Source organism: Poecilia formosa, unplaced genomic scaffold (assembly GCF_000485575.1).
Source record: "Poecilia formosa unplaced genomic scaffold, Poecilia_formosa-5.1.2 Scaffold146, whole genome shotgun sequence".
Taxonomy (NCBI): domain Eukaryota; kingdom Metazoa; phylum Chordata; class Actinopteri; order Cyprinodontiformes; family Poeciliidae; genus Poecilia; species Poecilia formosa.
The window spans coordinates 589,168-608,352 of NW_006800085.1; the positions used below are offsets into that span (position 1 = coordinate 589,168).

Here is a 19,185-nt window from a genome sequence, read left to right on the forward strand (position 1 = left end):
TATTGGTATTTGTACAGCGTTTCTCATTTCAAATACTTTCCCTGCAGTTATTTGCATTGTTTTTCCCACTTCTTGTAAAGAATCTGTTGTTTCTTGGTGCAAATATACATTCACATTCTGTACATTTTTTTTAATTATACTACTTAGTACCACATGTCTTTCAGTCTGTGTGCCATTTTAAATCAATACAGTATTTTCTTAACACTGCACTTACATTTGCCTTTCTTGTAGAGTACCATAAAGTTGGTTTCTATTCTATTAAGAATAGGCAGATTTAAATTTTGATTCTGAAGCATTTGACTAACTTGAGCTTCCCCCTTACTGAGCTACAATTTTGGTCATTCGGTGCTTGCAGCAATCTCTTCCTGCTTTTCCCCTATAGTGTTCACTGGAATGGTAGAGACAGATGGACTGAATTGCATTTGTTCAAACAAACTTAAAAATTTTTTTTGAACTCTACGAAGTGTGTAAATAAATGACTCAAATGTATTGGTAAAAACAAAACAAAAAAAACACCTTTCAGCCAGAGACATGTTTGAAGTTTGTTTCTAGGTCTGTAGGCGTGGCACAATGAAAAGTTCTGAAAATTATTCATTGAAGTAAAACAGCTTTATTAGTGTACACTGTAAGAAGTCGTAAATGTTGGATAGCTGGAAAGCCTATGGAGATCATTGCTTGAAGAACATCGATTCTAACAGGCTGCGTTTTAGTGGATATGCTCCGTTTATAGCAAGCAGAGGGAACAACGTGTATGGAAAAATAAAAAGTAACAACTATATAACATTATACAACATCACAAGTGACATGTAGGAACTTCACTTTATCCAAGAAGCTTCTTTCATAGGACATTTGCTGGAAAGATGCTTGTTTTGGAATACACAATTGTCATCACAATAAGAAGAAAATACAATATGATCTGTATGTAGGAATGCAGACATCAGAATGTTTTAAAGTGTCCTTCACAACTGCATTTGACTCCAGATTGCCTCTAAAAGGGAGAGCAGCTGGTTGGTCTGACAGTACAATCTATTGCAAAGGCTCTTGATGGATCCTGGCAATATGCACGTAAAAGGTATAGCCATTAAGAAGATTTCCTGGGCATACAGTTCGAACACTTTTAGGTCAATGCATAGAACTAACACTTGTATCATTGTGAAATAAAAGTAAACGTATCTTAGACTCAGCTTGTAAGACGTTGGCTGAGCCAGCAAAATTACAAGACAGGTGGGAAAGTTCCAGAACAGAGGTATAATATAATCGGCTTCAGGTCATGAGTAACTTCAATCCAATTTAAAGAAAGAAAAAAAAAAACTATTAACAGTTCTCCATGACAAGGTGTCATTGTGGGTTAAATAAACATCCAGACAAAGCGACTCTGCAGCACTAGCATTTGTTCTTATGCACTTTTGCTTCAAATTTGTGCAGACAAATGCTTTAAATCTAGCCTCTGCAAAGATATCAAATGAAAAAAAACAAAAAAAAACAAAACAAAACAAATCTAAACCTTCTGTGATTTGTCTTACCAAACATATTTGTAATGTGCAGTTTCCCTTCAGTTTTAGCATGCAAACCAAATAATTCAGTTTTGTTTGGAGAAAATACACAGATTGAAATCATGAGTCAAAATGACATTTAGATGTTTGACCTAATTTTCAAATTTCTTTCTTTTTTAAGACATTCTGTTCACACGTTTAATGTCCACTTAAACAGAACACGGCCTGGAGTGAATATGAGCATGTAAACAAAAATCTACAGTGTGTAAGCACAGAGTTTTGAAACTGTTGTTTCACTAATGCTGGTGAGAGCTTTCATATGCATAACAGGCATGGGCCACTTACCTCGACCAAAGTTTATAAATCATCTTGAGGTACATCCCACATGATCTAATAAAAAGCAGGATGATAAAAATGCAATATGCACACTTATTTAGACTTGTATGAACTTAGACATATGATACGAATAGAAATGTCAGATTATAAAACTGTAATACCCACAGTGTTCATCCAAATGTGCTGCAATATGGTCAGGACATGCATTTTTGACTTAAGTCTTTACATTAATCTTTAACCATCAAACTGTGAAAATCCTATAGCGACCCATGTCTATTGCATACAGGAATGTTCTGGGTTGTAAGACATTTCAACAGTTTCCTCAGTTGTAAAATAGGTCAAATTATTTAATTCTCTCAAAAAAGGTGATATGACTGATCAAGCTATGCGCACGCTTAGTCTTTGGTTACACCCCAGCTTTTGCGCTGCTGAAAAGTTGGTAACAATTAAATTATCTATTTAAAAAAACCCAACAACAACAACGACATTGAGAGTAGCTAATTATAACAATCAAAGATCTCGTCACTTTGATCCAAGTAGCCAAATTCTGAGTTGAAGGGTGCACATTTCAACATGTTTTTATTGGCAAGTTACTGGAAATTGTAAATCCTTATAATACACCAAAATCACAAGTCATCATCAAGCTGCAACTATTGAAAACAAAGGGTATTTCCTAAAGAACAAAAAATACCATCTAAGAAAAAGAGAACATTTTAAATATATTTATATATATATAAAAAAAGTACAAAATTAATGTAGCTAAAACCATTTGTAAAGAAAACGATAAATGTGTAGTATAACTAGCTTGTTGAACACTTAAAGCTTGAACACCTTACTGCAAAATACCAAAAGAGATTGCTGGTTTTCAGATCGACGAATGCATTGGGTGACTGAAGAACAAAATTCTTTACAATGGCAATGGAGGGCAGGAGAAAAATGTATGTTTACTTTTAATGGACAATTCAGAGCACATTATATTTGACATCGAAGGCAACTTTCTTAGGGGTGCATAATTTGGGGCAGTGCAAGTACAGTATAGAAGCTATTTTATAGATTTATAGATTAAAGTCCCACCTTGGAGGACTTTTTCTCTTGATAATTTGTTATAATTTGAAAACTGCATCAGTTCAAAATATTAGACTTGTGCATTTTTTTTTTTTAAACATTTGGAAATCTCAGAGATAATCCTCTTATTGCATGTCAGACAGAAAGAAGCAAAGATGAAGCTCTAAACAAAGCTACTGGTACATCGTGTAACAGAAGGCGCAAGAGCATGCAACGTGGGTTAAATACTGTGATATCAAAGAATTTGTTAAAAAAACACTTGATTGGTTTTCTGCAGATGCAGAGAGGTGGGATGTTGTATGCTCTTCTCATTGCTCCAAGACTTTCTTAATTTATCCATTATTTATTTGTGCTGAGCAATCACTGATACCGCTATAAATATGTTTATATATAGGAGTTTTAATTTACCAACTATCCAATGAACAAACATCTTTAAACTTACACCGAGTTTGCAGAAGACAATTTGTGTTAAAAACAGGGTGCTTGTGTGCGTGTGATGATACAAACACCAACAAATTGTCTCCTTCAAGAGCTGAAGAGCACACTCCAGGATAACCAGGTCAATGATCACAACAACTCGGATAAAACAGGATGGATGACGGGGGGTTGGGGGGAAAGTCATGCTAAGTAGTGAGTCCGACTTTGGTTAAATAGAAGCTGGAGTGGCAGTTGGTTAATGTTGTGTAAACTCAACTATTCACACTAAATCAAAGAGTTGAGCTGAGCTAGTGGTTAGGACAGACGGTTTCTAAAAATTACTAGGTGTCGTGCTTGATCCCCAAAACTGTTGTGTCGTCCCTGAGGACAGTAAGGCTCAGTCCTGCTTCAGGTTTCTTGATCAGAGCCCAGATGTTGACGTCGTCGTTGTCCATAATGAAAATCACTCTCTCTACACCGAGTTCTCATATGGATTTTGCAGGCCAATTTCAACTATAAGGGTTGACGAATATTCAGCTCCACAAACAAACTTCCAGAGTAATCCTTTACAGATGCCGTTCTTCTATCGTCTGGTCCATTGTATGACATTTTGTTCTTTGCTTTATTTTTTTTTTATTTTTATTTTTTAAACGCTATTAGTACATTATTTAAGACTGCATGGTAGTCTCCTTTAAGACAAATTGTTTTGATGTTGTGAAATGTCAGTCTGACTTTGCATGGATCTCGTTTTAGGACATACTAGAGCAGCGAGCTTGTGGGGTACCCATCTGGGTCAGCACTTTATCCAACCACTGGAGGGGGCCATTGAGATGCAGTTCGATCCAACAAGGAGTGCTGGTTACAGTCTGGCGTCTGTGTGAAGAGGACATTCCAAAAGATAAGGGCAAATACATTTATACACAAAATGCCAATTATTTTCCCAATTACACATTTAGTAAACTTTTTTTTTTATATACAATGAAACACTAATCTGATAGGAATCTTAACAGCCTATAGTTGTTCATACACCAATTACAAATATTCCCTACCCTTGAACCTTTTAAGAATTTGTCACTTTACCACAAAAAGATATATTTTTATTTTATTAGCACACACCACCAAACAGTTCTGCGCTGTTTGGTGTTGGTGGAAGAAAATTACACATGGGCTTCAAAGAAAAAAAAAAAAGTTTTATGCATTTGTCTTCATAAGTCACCTAAACCAGTTAGAGCTCACCTGTGTGAAATTTAATCTCAGTATAAATACGGTTGATCGCAGAGTTTTGTTGGAGAAAATCACCTAACAAATGACCATCCGCCTAATTAACAGGCCAAATATGGACAGCATTAATCAAAGCAGTCAAGAGCCCCATGTTACCCTTAAAGGAACTACTTTGGTCTATAGGTCATGTGGAAGAATCTGTGGACAGGATAACATTTAGTTCTGCACTCCAAAAAACAAAACAAAACAACAAAAAAAACCTAGCATTTAAGGAAGAAAAAGGGGGAAAAAAAGCATTAGTCCTGTTTACACATTGCCACAAGTCATGTAAAACTATCCATAAAAAGGCTGAAAGCACCAGAAATGAGATCTTGTTACACTCTGAAACACTAAGAAATTTTTACAAGGCAACAGTGATCTGATAGGAATCTTAAAAGCCTACAGTTGTCCTGGATGACAGAATGATGGAATAATGAGTGTAAGGGCATAACTTACCTATACTCTGCTCCCCAACCCTTGACGAAGCTCATTCTGATTGTGCACATTCTGGTTAGTTGGTACACTGCCTCAAAGCCCTGGTTGACCGACTGGGCTAGCAGGGCTGCGAACTCCTGGTTGTTAAAAATCTTCAGATTACAGCCTAAGAAGAGTAGAAATAAAGACCAATGCACCTAATAATAATTCTGAAAATTTTGACATGCCAAAAACTCTTCTGAAAACTGGAACAAATACTGTGAAATTATGACCAATCAGAACAGTTGAATTTACTTCATGAAGCTACAATTAGAGAAACAAGAACTGTCGTGTGTGTGTGTGTGTTGTCTACTGAAGGCCCTGAACATCTGCAACATCCCCATCTTCACTTTGCACGATTCTCTGTAAAGCGACCCTCTACCTCAGCTCACCCAGTCCATTTGGCCATGAATTAAATGTTCAAAGTTACATGGGTACAGATGAGTCAGTGTGTGGGCGAGTGTGTGACAAATCCTGTCACATTATGGAGGCTCTTTCTGGCTTTTGTTCATTTGTATCAGTTTACTTGGTGAATTTTTAGTACAAACAAGACACAAACCATCAACAAAGGAAGTAAAAGAAAAATAAAAAAATAAGAATATTTTAATGTGTATCAACCTGGTGGTATCTTGCAGACGGTAGCTGGGTGCCACCCATATCGCTGGTTGCAGTTGGGACTCTGAACAAAGATGGCACTGTCACTGAGGCACTCGGCAAATACCTCCCCTCCGATGTAATACAACCTGACGCCACGACCTGCAGAGGTTTAGACAAAACGTGAGGAGAAAAGAGAGGGGGAAAAAAAATCCCAAGGTGTTAACTAAAAGGGGAACAATCTTAAAACTACACGGCCTTTCAAATTAGAATTATTAGATTTCATCATCTTTACATGAGTAATAAGATAAATCAGAATCGGAAATGTATTTATATCCCGTGAACTTTATTTTTACATTTCAGTGCATCTTATTTGGATCTGAAAAATCTGAATTTCTAAGCACTTACGTCAAATACATGTACGCTAAATGCAACTTCTCTAAAGCAATTTGTGATTATTAGTACATTTTAAAAGGAGCAAACCTGTTGCATGTGTGAAGGTATTAAAAAACAACAACTTTCCACTATAATATTCCTATGTTATAAAGATGTTTAATTCAGAAGTCAGAGAGAATAATTCAGCAATGCCCCTCTCCCATGTGTTGCCGACATCAGCCATTACATATCTTCACAGAAAAGATTAATGGAAAATGTTTTCTGTCGCCACACCAGAAGAGTGTTGACAAATAATAAATAAGCACCCTTTTTGTAATCGTAATAAGTTATAATAAGCTACTGTCTATACCTATATGCCTCCGTGTCATCTCCACAGTGGCATTTCTGTTGACATTGCTGAGAAGGCCTAAACAGAAGCGTTCCGAGTTGGAGGGATCTGTGAAGCCGTCGACGGTCAGAGATGGCTGCGAGGCGTGGAAGGTCTCACCGACCCGCTGGTTCAGCTCGTAGTAAGCTATAGAGCACCAGAAAGCTGGTTCACTGTAAGTGACCGGCTGAAGGTCTGAGAGGAGAACATCAAAGAAATATTTGTTCAATTTGTATTTTCGGACCCCGAACTGCGTCAGTGATCCATTCATTTCCACGCCTGGAAAATTATTTTGAGAAGTGAACTCACCCAGGCCATGACTGACCGGTGACAGAGCGCTTGGTGACATTTCTGCTGGTGAGCCTGGTGGGAAAACAATCACTTCTACTTATTTCATTCTATTACAATCTTAAGTGAACAACAATATTGCTGTGAAAATCAATATTTTGTTCTGTCATTTATAGTTTAGTGTGATGATGATGTTACCTCTGCTGCTAATACAAATGATTAATAATTGTTCATGGCGGGAAGGCTTGAAAAATCTATTGTGAACTTTGTTTTCTACCATAGATTGAGATTTTAAACACAGTGGGATACAGAGAGACGCAATTTTATGCACATTAACTGGTCTGAAATGGTTGCCCTGGTAAGTTTTGTATGCTTCAGAGAAGTGAGTTTAACAGCAGTCCCGAACTACAACTATCAAATCTACCTGATTCCATACTTTGATTCATTTGCTGGTCGCTGGTTTCTCCGTCTTCACTCATGTATCCCGGAGGAGGAGTGTCTGTAAACAGGAAATAATTGAATGCATTTGTTTTCATGAAAAACTAATTAGTGAAGAGCTGAAATGTGGCATCTGTTTTCCAAGCGCTTCCGCTTGGAAAACGGAAAACAGACTGAAAACAGGCCGAATACAAAAACCTATTTTGTGTATTCAATCAGCTCCAACTTGATCTTACTTCTAATACGTTTTATTAAAGTTTTCATGCCTAACAATTTAGGCAGCTTTATGGCAGAAATGTAATCATTGCTGAAGTGAAATCACTTTAAAATAAAATAATTGTATTTTAACTAAGTGATTATTGCCCAAATGTTTTCCAGGGATTTTATAAAAGGAAAAACTATGTAAAACAATGACGTCATTCAACTCCACAGTCAAGACATTGAATTGAAAATGTTGGGCTTGTTTGACAGATTATGTGTGAAGGTGGTTAAGGTACCCTTGTGCCCAATACAAACCTGGTATATAGTTGTTAGGAGGTTCTATGCCTGCAGGAAAGTTGGTGTTTTCAGGGATAGAGTTTGTGAAGTCGTCTAGAGGTGGAAGCTCGGTCAGAATCTCTGAGTGGCGTGGCACCAACACAGGAGGCAGCACTAAGAAGAAAAGTCAGACAATTTGTTTTTTCCCCCTATGCAAGTCAAATTTGAGGAGATAGAAACAACATACTTGAAAAACGCCATAAAGACGCTGTACAATGACAAGGAAGACACACTTAAACTACATGGATTTAATTCAGCCCTGCTAGTGCACATTTATTGGAAAGAAATGTTTTTTTTTGTTTTCCAATTATCATTACCAGGCGTCTCCACTCTCTGGTAGTGGTAAGGATTGACACAAACTTCATCCTTCTTGAGGTTGAATGCATATTGGCAAGTGTCGATGGCCCTAAGCTCGTGGTGACTGTGAAGGTCAGGCCATCTCCACAGGCGGCAGTAGATGACATGAGGCAGGCCTTTACGATGAGAAACCTGAAGGCGGCCATCCAGTGACCTGATGCAACCAGGAAGGAAACAGGCAGATAGCTCAACTCAGAAAACTGGAAGAACAGTAGACAGACACTCAATGCGTTTGTGCTGCACTGACTTTCAAGTTTGGTGTTATTTATTGGGGTAATACACAAAGAAACAATGAACTATTGAGGTTAAATACAAAAAAAAAAATCATTTTGAGGAGACATTATGTATACCTTAAAACACAGCTTTTAACTACAACTATGAGGTCAATATCAAATGACAATTCTGATTGTAATAAAAAATTCTTTTAGAAAGATTAAGCTGTTATAACTAAGCCACAAGGCTCTTCTAGGAAAAGTGTAGTAAAATGTTAATGTATTTTATGGAATTTTTTAAACCTACAAATAGTAGAACCAGATTGTGAAGTGGAAAGGAAAAAAACTAAAACTGTGCTGTGCAACAAGTCCATAATTTAGCACACTTTATTCTAAACACCCTAAATAAAGTGTAGCACAACCAATTGCCCTCAGATCTCAAATAAGTAGATAAATTTGGTTCAATGAAGGTTTGGTTCAATGATGAAGAAAACATGGTGCTGGCAGCAGGGTGCTGTGGGGGCATGTTTGTTCAGTCAGTATACGGAAAGTTGGTAAAAGTTGGTAGATGTAAGGAAACACAGGAGAGGAGTTCTAAAAGCAAACCACAATCTGAGAAATACAAGACACTTCCAGGAAAACACTACACAAACAGGATGACCCAAAGTCCATTAAGGTGTTAGAATGGCCTAATTAAAGTCTTGGCTGAGAACCAACTGAGATTGTCTGACTGAATGTGAGCTAATTGGCATAAAATAGGGAAAACAATCAGTCTATGGATTTGCAGACCTTAGCAAAATTCCCCTAGGCTCAAACTTTTTTCCTTTTCTTGTCACTGAACACTTCAGGACATTCCAGACATTCTTTGTCAATACCCTAACTTGTCAGAGGGATTTGGTAACAGAAGATGGACCACAATATTGGTTATATTGCCATAATGACATGGCTGATTGGTACAAAAAAAAGTATTTAAGAATAAAAATAAACACCTACAGGCTCTTCTCATCACTTACTCTGCAAATTGTTAAATGGTTAAGGTATTTCTATAATTGCAGCAGTAAAACCAACATAAACAATAACAATGAAAATGAGGACAAAATGCAATCTGCAATGGTAATGTATGTTTTAAAGCAACAAGTGAGCATTATTTTATGCTTTTGTGTGAAACAGGAGATGCGTATTGACAGTGCATGCGAGTGTATTCACCTGCTATGGTCAGGGTATCCGTACATGCCTGTAGAGTCCCACTGCTCTATCGTGTGGCCTGAGCCCAGACCCCACAGTTCTGAGCAATTGCTACAGACACACACATACACACACACAGGACAAGTGGAAAACATGATCAAAATAAAAGCAAACAGATGGTAAACATGAGGTGTTTCAACTTAAAAGAATGAAATCACAAATGTGTATCGTTGATCTCTTGATAAACACACAAACACACACACAAAAGTATTCGCTCACCCAATTCCAAAGTAATGGAATTCAGCTGTTCCAATCACTTTTATTGTCACACATGTCTTTTGTTATTAAAAACAACTTCAAGCACCCAGGAACCCAGGCTTCTTTTATAAACATTTGTGAAAAAATACAAATTAATCCTAACCTGAAGGTTGAAATCCAACAACCTTGAAGGAGTTTTGGTTTGGCAGCTTCCAAGAGAAAGGCGTTGCCTGACCGAACTGTTACAAATACAAGGTTGTCTTTGTATTTTTGTGAAATCCCCCAATCCAAAAATGCTTCCTGCACTGTAAGAAGATAGGCTGAACACTTTTGAAATGATTTAGAATTTGGAGATTGGAAGAAAGGCCTCCTCGTCCAACATTAATGGATCAATAATTGCACTCCAATCGGCTGATCAATGCTGTAATAAAGCCGATGGATTAAAAATGGATGTCTCTTAACTTCATATGTGTTTGAAGACAGCAGAGCGAATACTTTTGGCAGCATTTTCTTACTTTCCACTAAGACCGAGCAGATGAACAATGATTATATGACAATTTCAAATGAGACGAGAAGTGATATGATGCAATCAAACGGTGCAAGGAGCTGGAAGAAACCTAACATTTATCTAGGAACACATTTAGTTAACTGGGGGGAAAAAAACTCAACTATAAATATATCTTTATAAACTGAGTAAAACCTTTCAGTGATATTAAAAAATTAAACCAACACGAGATCAGTGATAATATGTAAAGTATAGAAGTTTGTCAATTTCTAGTTTCTCGACAATTAGAAAAAGTCTCACCCCTTATTTGAGTTGCACATGTATAAAAAAAAAGTTACATTCACGCCTATTTCCAAGACAAAAGAAGTGAAATGGAAAGAAAGACAAATTACACAAATATATCTTAATGAAGACAAAGAAATTCAAAAACAAGACTAAAGGATTTAAATTGGAAAAAGAAAATCTGAATCTAAACATTTTTATGTGAATGACCAAAATGTTGGTTGGTTTGTTGCAATGTTTCTCACCATGTTCAGGCAGAGAAAGGGAGATTTTTCACTCTGATCAAAATAATTGTCTTGCCTGTCTGTACAGGACTTTCTATCTCCAAACACAATGACACACTCTCAAAGTTTTGCAGGTACAAGCAGAAAAAGAGTTTCATCAAATGTAAAAAAATGTTTTTCCAAGTGTCTTGCTCACTCGAAAGCTAAAAACAAACACTATTTACAGGTTTGCACATGAATTATGATAGAAGTACATAGAAATCCTATTCAGATGCTCTCCTGACAGTCAAGCCCCAGCTCTTGTAGATGAAAACTGCAAGACAATATCCAGAGCAATTCACCTTAGCTTCCATCAGACTTACTTTCTCACGTTAAAAGGAAAGAATGATATGCATCAAAAGCCTGGAATCCTAAAAGTAAACTTCTGTGTCCGTGTGGGTATTACATCCTGACATTTCAGAAAAGGTGAAATGCTAAAATTAATTCTGTAGCAAAACAAGTCATTGAACCTGAATATGCAAAAAAAAAGTGTGCCTCAACCGTGTCACAACTGAAAAAAATAAACAGAAAAAATCTGACCTAAAAACTTCTCAATCTCAATTCCTGGAACTTCTTGAGAAGTTTTACAACAACAATAAAACAAATAGACATAATCTCATAATCCCAACTTCAGAATTAGGTATAGAGCAAAGACATTTAAATCCAGGATGAAAATATGCATCAGGAATAAATCTCATTTGGTTTGTCTTTTAAAAAAGCCATAGGTGTCATTTGTACATGCGATGGACAAATAAATGTAGGAGCCTTCTTTTTGTCATGAGCATAAAGGAGCAAATAATATTTTGTAAATAATTACACTTTAAAGCAAAGTTGGCAATTTTAATGGACTTTCATAGCAACTTTTAGAGCAACTTTGCATTAAAAGTGTCATTATTTACCAAATGACACTTCATGACAACAGTCACAGACATTCATAAGGGCTCGTTCATGTTCATGACAGGTGTTGTGTTGTGTCATGTTTATGATACCGTTATGTCAGTCTTATGCACACCCCGTCAAATAAAGTGTTACCCTATTTTGCTGTAGTAAAAGCGCAAAAGTAGGCGCATAAAGCTCATTTCAGAAGATAACATTTTCATAGAATCTCTATACATTTTCAGGCTACTAAAACTGCTATTTCCTGGGAGTGAGATTATGATCAGCTCCAGCTTAGGGCCACATTGTTCTGTTCACAGAGAAAGCCCAGATGCAGATAAAAACACATCGTTTCTTTATCTTTTCTAGTGCAACCTGGCTCCAAAGCAATAACTCTCGACTGATAAGAATGTTTTGCTTAACAATAGAAGTGCCACACCGCGTAAATCACCCCTTTTCTTTAGAGGTTTCAGATTCAAAGACAATATGCCACATCAACTTTGAAAACTTTAAGTTCTGATGCACGTAGCAACTCCCTTTCCTGTGCTTTTATCTGTTGCTGGATTGTTTCATTTCAATGCATCTTCACCTAAATGTGCTGCCAAACCCATCAGCTTTTGTGGCCGAGTGTGTTTTACTTACAAAGAACATTGTGCTGAAACCTCCTTTGTAAGGCATCAACAATTAATTAGGGCTGCAACATTTAGTGATGGTAATTAACAACATTGAGCTAAAATTAGATTGCAGATGCTTTGCATAAAACCACATACATGTTTTCAATGCAAACAGGAAGATGCTGAAACATTATATCCACTTTCTGATGAATTAATGTTGTGTATATAAATATACACAATATACTTAATTATACATTATTCTAATTTGAGACTGTGGCTTTCTACGAAATATGAGACCTTATGAACAAACATCCTGCAGGTAGACATTAACGGGAGTCCTCTTTATAATCTTTATTTATAAATTAAGTTATGAAGCATAGAGAAATGCAGCACTTCCCTCACCCATCTGTTAATGTACACTGGAGGTCAGTTGGCCTCTGGTCAGCTGGAAAAGTAAGACAAAGCTGGATTTTGGATCCAATGGGGCAGTTCAGTAAAAAGCTTTTCCAATAGTTTGAAGAAATCTGAATTACCTTTCAGGCCTAGCGCAAAATCAAAATAAAAAAGAAAGTACAGGAACACCTGGACTGAATCGTTCTATACTAAACAGATGTTATTTTAAAGAGTTTGATTAGAGCTTGAAGATATAAATTGTTTCTGCTCAGTGTATAATAGTGCAGTTTTTTGCAGCATCTTTGACTGGATGGTCCACATGCCCAATCCGTCCTTCATGATTCATTTTGATGTATTGTGAAAACTTATACAACAGAGTGAGAACAGAAGGTGTGCCAAAAGAAAGCAGAGATGGATTAAAATACCTTTTGACCAACTAGAAAAAAAAAGCAGACATATTAGTCATCAGAGACATCATTAGTTGCAGCTATAATAAAAATATTGAATACAATCTAATGCCACCATTATGTCATCATAAAGAGCAGGGGCTGCAAATATGTTTCCACTATTGTACGGGGACGAAATCACACACACAACAGCGAGTGTGAAGCGAAGGGGATGAGTGGAGATGTGTGCGACACACTGCTTTAACCAAACACGTTTTATTATTCTACGTTTCTGAGGGGAAGTACACTTAAAGGCAGCACAACTTAATCTGCTGGGCCTGTGTGAAGAAATACTTTTAAAATCAGATGATGTGAAAGTATCAAGTGGAAGAGGAAACACCATTTTTAAATATCTTTATTGATGTCCATCAAGTCAAATCTAGAACCGGTTCTGCTGGTGATAGGTGCAGGACATCTGTTTCCTCAAGCTGGGTTTCACTTCTGCAGCCTTCTTAACCTATGGCACGACACAACAGGGAAGTGAACCCACTGTTGCCCAACAAAAACTGCACTTCTGATGACCGTGTGGGTGCTCATCATCCTTTTCTTTACATTTTCGTTTCTTCATACACCGCTCCTGTGCTTATCAAAAATCTGTGGTGCTGGAGTGTGTGTGTGTGTGTGTGTGTGTGTGTGTGTGTGTGTGTGTGTGTGTGCCTGTGTGTTGAATTAGCAAATGGCAGGTTCTAAGAAGAAAATGCTCTTGGAAACAAAAAGATTTTTAGGCGTGTGTTTGTTCAAGGATTCCCACAATCACACAAAGGTTGGATCTGGTGTGTTTGCATCTAAAAATTCATATCACCTGCCCTTACCTTGGTATTGTTACGCATTTTGTGTTGCTGTTTTGTGCGCTGATGGCTTTCTCCAGCTCATCCAGCTGGCCGGTCTTCTTCAGCTTCTTCACCAGACTTTTCACAGCTTTCTCGCACCATTTCTCCTCCTGCCCTCCTCCGTTCTGCTCCCCGACTCCACCGATTCCTCCGCCCGCTCCTCCGCTCCCGGCCGGAGTCTTCTTCCATCCCAGGAGGCGCTTCACGACCGGGGGTGTGAAGGGAAGAATGGAGGACATGGTGGCTCTTGCTTTCTGTCACGTGCGCGCAAGGGTTCAGACGGCCCTTGTAACTTGATATCAGGTGAAGATTTGTGAGGATTAGGAAGACGAGGTTTAACTTCTATTGAATCAAAAAAAATTGCACCAATATAAACGGATTGTGTGCAGGTTCTGGAAAGCAATTTAAAAACTAAGGCATTGGTCTAAAGAGGTCCTGGGGGATCTTTGAGGAATAAAATGTAAGGAGTAGAATAGAGCATCCAAGAAAACCTAAGAAAAGACAGAAAGCACCAATCAGTGGAAGACAGATTTTGATGAGATTGTGCACATTTCTTTCAGATAGAACAATACACATTTTCCAAGAAACCAAACGGCCTCAAGATCCAAGAATCTTCACAAGACAATAAACCAGGGTGGTAGTCAAAACACTACACACCCTGTTCTTAGAGGTGGTCCTAGACCATTAATTAGCTGCACTTTGTGCACAGAACTATAATCTGGTGTGTTCTAACCTCTAATAATCATACCTGTTCCGTTTCTCAATTGAAATAGGAAGATCAAATCAAACCTTGTGCACAACAGCTTTCTTCAACGACAGAGGAAAGCTGCAAATATATTTATGTTTCAATTTAAACACCTGTAAGAATGTTCAGCTAATAATCTCTAATGGCATAATGCAAACAACTCTAGTTATGTAATCCGTAAAAATGTATAAAACTGCCTGCGTATCCTTAAGTGGTGCTTCCTGACCTAGAAAAACTGCATAATGTCAAATTCAATAAAGTATGACATCACAGTCGCTCATATGCAGCTCTGTAAAAATCAATGTTAACATCTGAAGTATGCCGGTCCATTTGTGAACTCATTGATTTTACTCTTAATGCTGGAAGACGTCCATCCACCAGCATGCTTTTGCTCGTCTTCGCTTCGTGTGAAGGGGAAAAAATTAAGCTGGAGAATCAAAATTCAAAGCCAATTTGATCCACATAAAATATTTCCATCCCTCTTAAACTCTTTCCCTTCAAGTCTCATGACAACATCAAACTTTAATGTGACTTTAAGGAATTTTAGATCATAGAAAAACATAGCTCTGGAGATACACAATCTCCTCCAGTCTTTAGATTTCTGGAGCAACAACACTGATCAACAGAGCTTGAGGGATTCCTTTGTGAAAAAGAGCAATGCAGAATTTCTCAACCTAGCTGAGAAGGAAGACAGGATAACTCTCATCTGTGTGTTACTCTCTCCTAGAATGAAGTCCACATGCTTAACCTCTGGACTTCTTCCGAACTGCGCAGTACACAGAAAATAGTTAACTCCAAATGAGGCAGCATTGGCTTCACGTGGTCAAAATATTCAATAGGTATGTTACCATCAGCGAGTCTGCAGCTTTTATTTCAGCTCTGGTGCATTAAAAACAACAATCCTGATTCACCTGAAATGAGAATATTATAGGATGCATTCCCACCAGCCCTGTTTGGTCTGATTTAATCAAACTCGAGCTCGTCTGTCAAGAAAGTTCGGACTCATTAGGAGAGGTGTTAAACTTTGATGCGGACCTAAAAAGCAAACTGTGGTCCACCAAAGTCTTGGTACGGTTGAAGTGAAATCTAGTTTGGTAAAAATTTATATGTGAATGTCAAGCTGACTAGAGAAGGTTCCTAAAGCAGACAGTGGTCTACATTTATCTTACTTTATGGACTGTATTTACCCAGGGCATTCTGGGTAAACACAAACAAAACAAAAGTGCGAGCCCAGCACCAGAGGAAGAAATGTCTCGTGGTCTTTTACCAAATACAGAAGAGAAATCCTACAACCGCTAAAATCTAACGCCACGCCATTTTTGTTTACATTTTGTAAAGAAGGAACTTGCACTCCGTTTCATATTCAGAGGTTTTTGTGTCACTTCCTCCAGTAGTTCTTGGTGCAGCGCCACCACTGGCATGGGAGGGGAACAGATTTTTCAAAAGGTTTGGTTTGGTTGGCAGTGCAGAGTTCAAATGAATCACATCAGCTGAAAATGTAGCAAATGTTGCAATTTTGGTTCAAATTCAAACTGAAATTGATTGCTTTTCACACCTGACACAGAACTATCAAGTGTGAAAACATTATGAAACAAACTAAGTAGTCTGTTAGTTAAGACAACAAAAAATGTAATTTTAAAAAAGCCATCAACAATTGAAAAAAAAGTCTTAATTCCAGAATTCTACTATAATTTTTATATTAAAAAGAATAAGCAGAATACCATTTTATTCCCAAGCAGCAGAATTTCTATAGCTGTTTTTAATAGTGTAAAAATTATATCTACAGTAATGACCATGAAATAATTTTATGATTTTGGGTCATCTGTACTTTACAGGTTTAACAAAGGGGCATCAATGTTTGATGATTTTCCACCTTTAACTATTTTATTCTATTGTAAATGAAATCCTTATTTTAATCACAAAAAAGGTGCCTGTTGCCAGCAGGCCACTACATTCATAAATGTACAAGCAACAGCAGATGTGAAAAATACAATACTGAGTGCTTCAGAGAGAGGGGCTTTCATGCTGTTGTAATAATTACTCCAGCTAAAGGTTTATACACAACTGAGAGGGAATATTTTCCTGAAACAACAGAAGCCTTTGTTGTTTGTTAGAAATACCACCAAAACGCAGTGCTATGCAAGAGCCCTCATACTAGGTATAGTACCATCAGTTTATGTTCCAGTCATTAGACCAGTAGTCACACTACTGCCTCAAAAACAAGTTTGTTTGTTTTTTCCTGTAGCTCTTAGCTTAGAATTCAATTAATTATTCACATACCTACAGATATCTTTCAACACTTTATAATACAATACACAGTTATGAATGACAGTTTCTGCAAAAAAAAAAAAAAACTAACAAGAATTGAAATATGTAACTCTATATAATAAATCAAAATAGTAAAGCAGTTTCCTTTTCTGTGTTAAATTCCTGAAATGAATTGGCTTTTATTATATTCAAATTTATCTACATACAAAAAATAAAAGTGACAGAATAAATCTGCTGATGCAAATGTGGCAAGAACTAAAATGCCAATAAAAACCAATTTAGTCACAAATTGCCAAAGTGGTTCCTTTAACCATTTCTATCTTTATGTTGGAATTTATCTTTAAATGAGTTTCTCCCTTTGGGTCCCATCTTTTTAAATGTTTCAATCAATGTCAATGGAGGGACATAAATTCCCCCAGAATTTAGATTCTACAAGCCGAAACTCTCAATTTTAAACCAGCACATAAAACCAAAGCATTTTTTTGACAAGCAAGTCTTTGAAAATGTGGCAAGCATACCTAGCTACACCTTTAATAAATGTGCCAGCACCATTAGATGTTGCAAGAATGCATTACCGAGAGCTTGAGGGAGAGGGCTTTGATGTTGCTGTGGTAATTACTCCAGCTAAAGGTTAATACACAAATGAGAGGAAATAATTTCCTGAAACAACAGACGCCTTTGTTTGTTGGGAATACCACAGGAACAAAACGCACTAGGAGCCCTCGAAGTAAGAGGGAAAAGTCTCTACGTTAGCTGATTAACTAAGAGAGGAGGGAAAAGGTGATGATATGGCTACAACGTATCTCAGCTCCATCTATCAGGGTCTTGTAGGAAATATTAGCTCCGTTGTTTTGCAAGCAGCGTCTGGTTTTGTGTGAGAAACTGCGTGTTTGGGTTACTTCTACTCCGAGGAGAAGATACACACGATCTGAAGAATAAGCTAACGCTAACGGCGATTCAAAACAACCCCACGGCTGGCGACTTTGACTAAAGTCAGACAAAAGCGAGTCTAATTAAATGTTGGCTGTCCATCCATTAAGTACAAATAAAGAGAAAAACATAAGTTTATTCACTTTAAAAATGACTGACATCCCATTCTGCTTGGCACTACAAAGAGTACGAAAAAAAAATCTGCTAGCACGCTTGCTACTTAGTGCCACAGACAAATAAACAGGACTGTTGAATGTTTAGTCACCGCAAAAAAACAGAAAAACGACTTCAAACATACTTTGAAATACACTTACCCAGTAAAGAGATGGAATGTGGTTGACTGGTCATTCAAGTACCTGATAGAAAAACCTGGCCGTTCATTTTAAATACACGTAGCGAGAGTAAAAAACTGTGTTCTCCTCCTCGGAGCCACCGGAATGATGGCCCTTCATTCATAGCTCAACCAAACATGCATCGCTACACGCAAAAAACCCACTCAAGTAGCTTCCTTAAGTCCCGCCTCCTCCTCATTTCTATTGGCTAAATCTTGGGAATCAGCGAATAACAAATTGAGAGACGTTCATCCTATTGGTCCTAACATGCATCTGTCATGCTTTAACGCCAACAATGGTGTTTTTGCAGTTTTGATTTTGATCAGTGAGAATTTGGTGGATACTTAGCCATTCATATTTTTTCAATATAGTGCAGTAAGCTACAATTTTATCATATATTTGCTTATTTCTCAGAAATCAAATTATAAAAAGAAAGCTCAAAAGTTACCTGTTTGACAAATGTAGCTAACAAAAAGCTAAGATTCAGTTTCTCAAAAAATATGGACATTTCATAAGACATTTGTTTATTTTTAAAACATAAATTGTATTTTATGTCTGTGTTACAGTCTATAAAAGTGGGTCAAAGTCTGATGAAGATGACTTGACGGCTGTCTAGCAGACAGACACTAGCACCTTTCACAAAAAGGGTGAACCACCATGACCACAAGGTCATTGTCAGAAACGCATGTTGTTGATTGGGTGCAGTTTAAATTCCATCATCGAAAAGTTTAGTAGAAGGAAAAAGTCTGGTATAAAAAATCTGTACAAGCAAAAAGATAATTGGAGATTAAGTAAAGCCTGTTCAAGAGATTGGGAGAGGTCCAAAGTCCTCTTTTCAGATTAAAGTGGGCCAATGTATTTTAAAGTTAACGTATGTATTGCCAGTAAATTTTAGAGCAATTCATGCTTCTCTCTAAGCTTTTTAGAGATGCTGATTTTATCTTGATCACGGTGATTCTTGAGAATAGGGACAAAACAGGTCCTATGGATAAAGCACAAAATTTGAATAAAATATACACAAAAT

The 19,185-nt window shown here is 37.2% G+C and overlaps 1 protein-coding gene across 4 annotated transcripts; it reads right to left on the minus strand.

Moving 5' to 3' along the window:
* Window positions 1-593: 593 nt before the first annotated feature.
* Window positions 594-18,312, minus strand: smad2 (SMAD family member 2). Of its 4 annotated transcripts, XR_001663507.1 has the most exons (12): window positions 18,144-18,311; window positions 13,869-14,377; window positions 9,441-9,530; window positions 7,983-8,176; window positions 7,645-7,779; window positions 7,115-7,189; window positions 6,712-6,765; window positions 6,385-6,597; window positions 5,664-5,801; window positions 5,028-5,172; window positions 1,475-4,184; window positions 594-1,440 (listed from the first exon to the last, which is right to left on the minus strand). XR_001663507.1 is itself a non-coding variant. In XM_007563276.2 (11 exons), the coding sequence occupies exons 2-11, from the start codon at window positions 14,123-14,125 to the stop codon at window positions 4,061-4,063; spliced, it is 1,413 nt and encodes a 470-aa protein (XP_007563338.1). In that variant the 5' UTR covers window positions 14,126-14,377; window positions 18,144-18,312; the 3' UTR covers window positions 594-4,060. The 4 variants fall into 4 exon arrangements, 3 of the variants coding, with proteins under 3 accessions (XP_007563338.1, XP_007563337.1, XP_016532545.1); XM_007563276.2 differs by having other exon boundaries at window positions 594-4,184; window positions 7,127-7,189; window positions 18,144-18,312; XM_007563275.2 differs by having other exon boundaries at window positions 594-4,184.
* Window positions 18,313-19,185: the final 873 nt, after the last annotated feature.